At 36.4% G+C, this 9,685-nt stretch overlaps 1 protein-coding gene across 1 annotated transcript; it reads right to left on the reverse strand.

The window, feature by feature from the left end:
• Positions 1–7,307: 7,307 nt before the first annotated feature.
• Positions 7,308–8,666, reverse strand: LOC147621882 (uncharacterized). Its single transcript, XM_086823631.1, has 3 exons — positions 8,434–8,666; positions 8,107–8,212; positions 7,308–7,550 (listed from the first exon to the last, which is right to left on the reverse strand). Exons 1-3 carry the CDS (start codon positions 8,497–8,499, stop codon positions 7,375–7,377), a joined length of 348 nt encoding a protein of 115 aa, XP_086679757.1. The 5' UTR covers positions 8,500–8,666; the 3' UTR covers positions 7,308–7,374.
• Between the last annotated feature and the right edge of the window lie 1,019 nt (positions 8,667–9,685).

The raw sequence follows: 9,685 nt of genomic DNA on the forward strand, positions 1-9,685 counted from the left end.
AAGTACCTAGTTTGTTGGCTATGTAATTGTCCATATATAGATATTCCCTTTCAAACAAATATACAGGCGACAAGCATACTTTTTTTTTTCAAGTCTGCTTGTCCATAAAGACAGTAGAGTTGCTGCCCTCTTGTTATCTCCTCATTAGAGATATTATGCGAGAAAAACTTGAAATGCGGCTTATGTAAATCTTTCATACAATATCCTATCATGCCTTCAAATGTGTGCATTTTAATCTATCTTAGTCATATACACATGACTATAGCACCCTCCGGTTTGAAAAGATCCCAACCTAAGTATCTTTTAATTGTTTTGCCTATACTTATGAGTGATGGTCAATGATTTTATATTCACGTGATCACAAGATTTTTTTTGTTAATAACACTTGTGAACATGTTATTCACATGTTCACATGTTTTCATGTTCTCAAAATAGCAGGTTACCAGTGACCTGGTAACCTGCCGAAGCCCGCCGGGCTTTTTGTTTTCCCGGCGGGCCCGCCGGGAAAATCCATTTTCCCGGCGGGAAAAAAAGTTTAAAAAAAATGGTCAAAATATTTTCATGTTCACAATCATTCCTACCATTTTTGGGCCTTCTGGACTCATTTATGATGTCAAAAGTTCAAAATTCTTTGTACAAAAAAAGTTCTCTAAATTTATCACCTTAAGCTCGATTACCATCAATTAGATCTTATTATACTTCCAATTGAGTCTAATTGACATTAATTAATATCCAATTGAGTCCAATTGGTATCAATTAAGTGTCAATTGATCGATTGGGCTCAATTGACATCAATTGACACCCCATTGGACTCAATTGGGCTTAATTGGACTTAATTGGATTCAATCAATTGACACCCAATTGGACACAACTGGGCTTAATTGGACTCAATTGACATCGATTAACACCCAATTGATGTCAATTGAGCTCAATTGACATCAATCCTAGTCAATTGATATCCAATTGATGCCAATTGAGCCGAATTGACACCAATTGCACTCAATTGGTACCCAATTGATGTCAATTGAGTCCTCAATTAACATCAATTAACACCCAATTGAGTCCAATTGACATCAACTAATATCCAATTGAGTCAAATTGATATCAATTAAGTATAATTGGATGTCAATTAATCAATTCGACTCAACTGATATCAATTGACATCCAATTGGACTCAATTGACATCAATTGAGTGCCAATTGAGTCCAAGTGACACCCAATTGATATCAATTGCATCCAATTGGGCTTAATTGACATCAATTCACTCCTAATTGATGTCAATTGAGTCCAATCCGATTCAATTCACACCCAATTGATGTCAATTGGGCTCAATTGACATCTAATTGATGTTAATTGGACTCAATTGACATCAATTAACACCCAATTGATGTCAATTGAGCTCAATTGACATCAATCGTAGTCAATTGATGCCAATTGAGCCGAATTGAGCTTAATTGATATTAATTGCACTCAATTGGCACCCAATTGATATCAATTGAGTTCGATTAGACTCAATTAACATCAATTAATACCTAATTAAGTCTAATTGATATCAATTAATACCTAATTGAGTCAAATTGATATCAATTAAGTCTAATTGGGTGTCAATTGATCAATTGGGCTCAATTGATACCAATTGACATCCAATTGGACTCAATTGACATCAATTGGGTGCCAATTGAGTCCAAGTGACACCCAATTGATATCCATTGCATCCAATTGGGCTCAATTGACATCAATTCACACCTAATTAATGTCAATTGAGTCCAATCACGTTCAATTCACACCCAATTGATGTCAATTGGGCTCAATTGACACCCAATTAACTCAGCCCAATTGATATCAATTGAGTCTAATTCAAACCCAATTGAGTCTAATTACATGTAATTGGACTCAAGTGACATCAATTAATACCCAATTGATGTTAATTAAACTCAATTAACATCAATTAACACCCAATTGATGTCAATTCAGCTCAATTGACATCAATCGTAGTTAATTGACACCCAATTGATGTTAATTGAGTCAAATTGGGCTTAATTGACATCAATTGCACTCAATTGGCATCCAATTGATGTAAACTGAGACTCAATTAACATCAATTAATATCCAATTGAGTTCAATTGACATCAATTAATACCCAATTGAGTCAAATTGATATCAATTAAGTCTAATTGGGGCTCAATTGATCAATTGGGCTCAATTGATATCAATTGACATCCAAGTGGACTCAATTGACATCAATTGGGTGCCAATTGAGTCCAACTGACACCAAATTGATATCAATTGCATCCAAGTGGGGTCAATTGACATCAATTCACACCTAATTGATGTTAATTGAGTCCAATTAGGTTCAATTTACACCCAATTGATGTGAATTGGGCTCAATTGACACCCAATTGATATTAATTTGGCTTAATTGATTCTAATTGATATTAATTGGACTCGATTGACATTAATTAACACCCAATTGATGTCAATTGAGCTCAATTGACATCAATTATAGTCAATTGATACCCAATTGATGTCAATTAAGCCAAATTGGGCTTAATGGACATCAATTACACTCAATTAGCACCTAATTGATGTCAATTGAGTCTAATTGAGCTCAATTAATATCAATTAGCACCCAATTGAGTCTAATTGATATCAATTAACACCTAATTGAGTCAAATTGATATCAATTAAGTCTAATTGGGTGTCAATTGATCAATTGGGCTCAATTGATATCAATTGACATCCACTTGGACTCAATTGACATCAATTGGGTGCCAATTGAGTCTAATTGACACCCAAGTGATATCAATTGCATCGAATTGGGCTCAATTGACATCAATTCACACCTAATTGATATCAATTGAGCCCAATTGATATTAATTGAGTCTAATTCACACCCAATTGAGTCCAATTGCATCTAATTGGACTCGATTGACATCAATAAACACCCAATTGATGTCAATTAAACTCAATTAACATCAATAAACACCCAATTGATATCAATTATCTCCAATTGGGTTTAATTGACACCCAATTGATGTCAATTAAGTCCAAATAGATACAATTAGGCTCGATTAACACCTAACTGATGTCAATTGAGTCCAATTGGGTTAAATTGGATGCAATTAGGCTTAATTGATGTCAATTGAATTAAATTGGATGCAATTTACCCAATTGATGTCAATTGAGTTCAATTGGATGCAATTAGGCTCAATTGACACCTAATTGATGTCAATTGAGTTCAATTCATACCCAATTATTGTTAATTGTGTCCAATTGAGCTCAATTAACACCCAATTGATGTCAATTGGGCTCAATTAACATCAGTTAACACCCTATTGAGTCCAATTGATGTCAATTGAGTCCAATTGGGTGTCAATTGATATCAATTGATCAATTGAGCCCAATTGATCAATTAATACCCAATTAGACTTAATTGATGTCAATTGGACTCAATTCATTCAATTTAGCATCAATTATAATCAATTGACACCCAATTGATATTAATTGACATCAATTAGGTGTTAATTGATGTCAATTGAGCCCATGTGACATCAATTGTGTGTCAATTAAATCCAATTGATGTCAATTGAGCCCAATTGACATCAATTGTGTGTCAATTGATACACAATTAGCTTCAATTGGGCTCAATTGACATCAATTGACACCCAATTGATGTCAATTAGGCTCCATTGACACCCAATTAGACTCAATTTGGCTCAATTGACACCCAATTAGACTCAATTTGGCTCAATTAAGTCTAATTGGGCTCAATTAGACTCAATTTGGCTCAATTGATATCAATTGACACCCAATTAGACTCAATTTAACTCAATTAAGTGCAATGATGTCATGGACAATTGAGTCAATTGATGTAAGTATAGTTAGATTTAATTGGTGTGTCAATTGAACTTAAGGCCAGCAAATTATACAAAACTTTTTTTGTGCCAAGAATTTTGAACTTTTGACATCGTAAATGAGTCCAGAAGGCCCAAAAATGGTAAGAATGACTGTGAACATGATATTTTTATTTTTTTATTTTTTTAATTTGTCCGCCGAGAAAATGGGTTTTCCCGGCGGGCCCGCCGGGAAATGACATTTTCCCGGCGGGATTACTGGCAGAGAAGGTTTTTTCAGGTCATAAAAAATGCCCGTGAATATACATTGTGATCACAAGAATTTATATGTTAACAACAGGTTTTGTTAACGTGATCACGAAATTGTGAAGACGTTAATGAAATCCCTGGTGATGGTGCCATAAGGCTTACAACCATTTGGAAATGTAAATTAAAGTACCACCTTTTTCCAATGCAAACATTCCTTTTTAAAAATCCATTCTTATAAACTTTTCGAGTGGCTCCCACCCCATGAAAGATGAATGTCTCTATTTCCTATAGCCATAGTGATAGATACTTCAAAGAGGTTTTTTTTCTTGTCTGGTGGAAATTGTGGAATTTTGTGCACTAACAGTTCGGAGTCTAGATTTCTTTCATTCATCAATGGTTTTTTACCTTTTGAGTCGCTATGCAAAATAATTTTGGGTTTGTTAACATTTCTTATTTTTGTCATAGATGCCAATTTTTAATTCTGCATTGATTTTGAAAGTGAATTTATAAACATTATGTGATTAAATAATCAATAACATATTTAATAACAATGAAATCAATTCGTGTAAAAAAATCAAATTAGTAACATAATTAACATGTTTAAACTATATCTATGATTTTAAAACGTGAAATGAATGAAAGTAAAACAAAAATTTTAAAGCCGTATGTAATCAATCTAATTAAAAATTATTTAAATTTATATAATCAAAAGAAGTATAAATTAATTAAATTTACATCTTTCACCTATTTGATAATTATATTAAAAACTATAAAAGTATAAATTAATTAAATTATTATATATCAACTATTTGATAATTAACAAAAGGCACAATAACTTTAAAAATAAAACGTAACTTAAATATTTACCAAGGTGTAAGAAGACTGACTGACGTTGCAAAAAGAAAACATGATAATTATATTAAAAACTACGTAAGTATAAATTAATTAAATTATTATATTTTAACTGTTTGATCATTACATTCAAATCAATGATAGACACACAAACTGGTGGATGTTGTCAGAACGTTGCAAAAAAGAAAACATTGCTTGCTTACATATATACAACAAAAAGTATACAATGCATCCATCTGTTAATCACACCTATAATAATCGAAAGAAAACAACGAATAGACATGCCTGGTGCTTATACGGTTTATGCAAGCTTATATAATCAAAGTAAATAAACGGTTTATGAAAACATTGGGGACGCATATTTATTCACAATACTATAGGAGCAAAAAGTAAACAGTGCATCCATGTCTTCTACAATCAGCGCCCCTTTCAAAAAAACATAAACAGAGATTCACATTCTCATAAAAAGATCTTCAAAGTAAGCACAAGCAAATTGAGATTCTACGAAAAGACTCTCAAGATTTTACTACATGCATTAATCAATTGCTTTCCAAATGATGCTTGTGAGAAAAGACTGAAGAATTAACTGAATGCATTTAATGAATTGCTAAAGATACGTATATCTCTACCTGAAGAGCGGGCTTCCGGAGGTGTCAAAATATCAGGACACAAATGGCATTCAGCCCTAGGGACAGTAGATGCAGTGGGTTTCACTTCATCACAAAGTAAGGCTGAGGAAGATGGGCGATGATCTACCTTCATGATATTATTGATACCATGAAGAGGCTTCCTCCTTGGTGGCATTATGAGGATAGGAAAGCAGAAATCGATGAGATTAAATACAATAGAGAAACTCATCATTAAATAGTGCAGAATCTCAATCATGCCAATGACACGTACAGTTATCTAGAACAATGTACATCACCAATATGGCATAGAGACACATATACCACTCAAACAGCGACATGCAAATCTCGCATGAACGTAGAACCTACTAGAACTCAAGAAATTGTGGTGTCCATGCAGGGTTTTCTAGAACAACGTACATCATTAGTATGGCATAGAGAGACATATACCACTCAAAGAGTGGCATAGAGAGACATATACCACTCAAACGGTAGAATGCAAATTCTCGCACGAATGTAGAACCTACCAGAACTGAAGAAATCATGGTGTCGTCCAAAGCAATGTGACACGACATGCAAGTGCATGCACGAGAACATTTGCGAGCAGAGCAATGGTGGCTAGCAATCGAACCTTGGAGAAGAACAACAACTAGCAAGCAGACCTGCCAACTGTCCAAAAGAAGAACCAGCAAATTGTCGAAGACACTGCTATCACAGCCAGCAATCGAACCTTGGAGAAGGAGCTGAAGAACAAACAACAACCAAATGTGCAGCCATCAACCAGGCAGCTACACGCTGTCAGTAAGACTATTGAAAGGAAGAACCGGTTGAAGGTGAAAAAGGCATTTAAATAAGCACCCCAATGTTTTGAAGGCAGCAATTACACATGTCATGCAAACATGCATTGAATTAATTAATTAATTGTGGCCTTCAAAACATTGGGGGCATGAATATGCACCGACAAATATAAAGAATATTGTCCTGTGACCCGATAATGCAATGATACATACAGTAATGTACAATGTACATGTGCAATGCTGAATTATACACGTAGGCAGTAGCTATACGCCCCATTGAATTCAACCACAAATAGGGGTGCACTCATTGCCGTCGATGTACGGGAGATCTACGGCCCTTGAAACATGACCACGATTCTCGTAGCATACTTGTTTGTGCTCCACGTGGCGTCACACTGTCGGTCGTTTGATATCCTAGCTACGTTTCAGACCGTCAATGTGACTGGACGGTTCAGATGGGCAACGCGTCCAAATCAGTGTTCATGGAGAATATGTTTCTCCGTGAACACTCATATAATAATAATATAATAAAGGCTGAAACCCTAATTAACATTAAACACATCCCATTAAGGGAAAAATTTAAAAAGGGTTTACCTAATTTTGGAGATAATTCACACAGGAAAAGGAAAAAGCAGTGCTAACACAAAGGATTTAGATAACAAGAAAACCATAACTGGAAAGTGAGATTAAAGAAAAATATCCATAGCATCGGATTAAGGAAAACTGTTTTTTTAAGGCAACTGCAATTTTCATGATTATCAAACTAAATTGCATGGAGATAATTCACACAGAAGAAGAAAGGAGTGCAGTTTTTAAAGAACCCCCCCAAAAAAAAAACCCCGATAACCAGAAAGTGAGATAATTCTTGCATGGTTATCAAGCACATGATCATTATCATTGGCTTGGTGAAGTATGAGCACATGGTCAGATCATCAGCTGATCAGTAGGAAGTTTGGTTAATCAGAACCCTCCTAACTCTCTGCTTTGGCATTGTCATTAGGGTTTTGGAATCCTTCTTTTTATCTTCTTGTTGATGTCCTCCAAGCTGTGCCTGGAAAGCTTTTTAGTAGTGTCCTCCAACACTCTGCTCAATTGAGATGATCTTCTTGCTAGCCTCCTACAAAAGTAACCTTCAAAAAACTCCTTGTTTGCCTTCTCTAACTCCTTCCACACTGAGAGCACAAAAGAAGCCAATATAGAAAACTTAGGATTCGCTTAATCACCATGTAAGACTGGGTTTAAGTTCAATCTCCACTCGTCAAGGCAAGGTTACTTAGACTCCTTATAGCTCACAACAAACAAAAACTAGAGATAAGGCTGTATACACATTGAACTACTTGTTCTTTACATTTTTGGTTCAGACAGAGATTACATTGTTGTTTACATTTTGGTTCAGACAGAGATTAATGAGCTAGGTTGGAGCATGTTGACCTAAGCGATTAAAAGATGTGTTGTGACTTACCTACTGTATAATTAATTATACTTACCAATTATGGTGACTACCAATGGTGATAAGCTTTTAAAGAAAGGTTCTTGACTTAACGATTGCAGTAGTATTGGGTTTAAGAAGCAGCCCGATCAAGAATCAATTACAATTCTACTGACCAGCTAGCAAGGAGCTAATTGAATATAAGGAAAAGTTTTAGGACACACTGGGTTAAATTAGGCATGATTTATGCCAGCTATGAGCATGATGGGTTCAACAAGCAAGGCTAGTCGAACAGGTACCTGTTACAGTGATGATAGGTTCGATTCCTGCGTGCTTTGAGAGAGCCTTGACACAGTCATCTTGGTCAAGGTAGAAGGTGAGGCAGCGCTCAATAAGGTGCTGCACCTAGGGAAGTTTCAAAACAAGAGATGTTATCAACGCCTTAGAAGACAAAGGTAGACGAGAGAGTGAGTGAGAGAGAGAGAGAGAGAGAGAGAGAGAGAGAGAGAGAACAATTATCCAGGTACAGCTTGGCTTGCGCGCCATTGAAGCATCCTGTGAATGGATACATAACCTAATATATAACGAACCCAGAGGGAGGGAGGGGGGGGGGGGGGAGGACTCACCTTCATGATGAAAGAGCGTGAGGCAGCATCTACGTTGGGGGCGCCAGTGCTTGCAGAAAGCCTCATGCTCGTAAGAAGGTTGATCACACGACGCAGAATTGTGAAGTAAGGTCAAAGCCCACCACCTGGCTCTGGAGTCTGCAGTGCCCACTATTGTAAAGTTAGCAGAGCTGCTAAAGGAAGGGATGAGAGGACGCAAATTCCAACCCCCAAACTGTGTGTGTGTGTGTGTGTGTGTGAGAGAGAGAGAGAAAGAGAGAGAGAGAGAGAGAGGGGAATGGAAAAACGTTACGTGGGCGCTGAAAGATGGGTGGAGTTCAGTGTTGTGGGAGGAGTGGAGTTTAATCTAGTATGGTATCCGCATCCATGTGGAAGTTGGCACCCAACCTCCATCTCTATGATCGATCGATCTCAATTTTTAGCAACATGTGTGTGTACATCTCTCTGTCCGAGTAGAACATGTGTGTGTACATTTCTCTGTCCGAGTAAACCAACATGTGTGTCTACATGTCGCTGTCCGAGTAAAGCAGTTTTGTGCTTATCCGGATGAGATTGACAGGATGAGGGACCAAAGCGCTTTACCACCACGAGATAAGGCTGCCCCTTGCCCTTTTGTTAAAATGTACAAGGCTAAAGTGCCATGTAAAAATGTAGTTAAAAGCGATCCCCTAATGTTGTGGATTCAAATCTCGCTGGCTACACCGAGACTTCTTTGTAACTTGCCGGATGGTGGGTGTGTGTTATATCAAACATATTCAGGTTGTAATAAAAATAGCAGATTAGTCGCCAAACTTCTTTTTTTAATGTTACTCTATTTACAACAATCATAAAGAATATTAAGGATACATAACTTTATTCAAATCTTTCTAGATGGCCACGTAAATAGACATAGTGCAAGAGTATGCTTCGCAAGAGAGTGTATGTATATAGAAATGTTTATATTGAGCATTGCAAATTACATTAAAATTTACGTAGAATTAAACTGATAAGTAGTTCATCCAATGACCACCTGTGTGGTTGTTCCCCTATATGAGATAGCCTTCTCCTCATAGAGCGGCCAACCCGAGGAGAAGCATCTCTTTCCCCTCCTTCGATTACTTGATTCCCACCTTGTACATGAGGCGAGTTTGTATCTAACCCTTCGTGGCTATTTTTTCAATAACTAATAGAAGGATCTGTTTCTTGGGGGAAAAAAAAAGTAGTTCATCCAATGGGTAATGGAAAGCTAGACATAAATGCTACTTTTACATAT

The sequence above is a fragment of the Cibotium barometz genome, chromosome 29 (assembly GCF_041138505.1).
Source record: "Cibotium barometz isolate CiBa-2024 chromosome 29, ASM4113850v1, whole genome shotgun sequence".
Classification (NCBI taxonomy): domain Eukaryota; kingdom Viridiplantae; phylum Streptophyta; class Polypodiopsida; order Cyatheales; family Cibotiaceae; genus Cibotium; species Cibotium barometz.

Bases quoted from the DNA above. Each gene is read 5' to 3' on its own strand.
- LOC147621882 (XM_086823631.1), bottom strand. From the start codon at position 8,499: ATGAGGCTTTCTGCAAGCACTGGCGCCCCCAACGTAGATGCTGCCTCA. The intron at 8,213-8,433 runs GTGAGTCCTCCC...AAACTTCCCTAG, and splicing joins CACGCTCTTTCATCATGAAG to GTGCAGCACCTTATTGAGCG. The intron at 7,551-8,106 runs GTACCTGTTCGA...TTGTGCTCTCAG, and splicing joins ACCTATCATCACTGTAACAG to TGTGGAAGGAGTTAGAGAAG.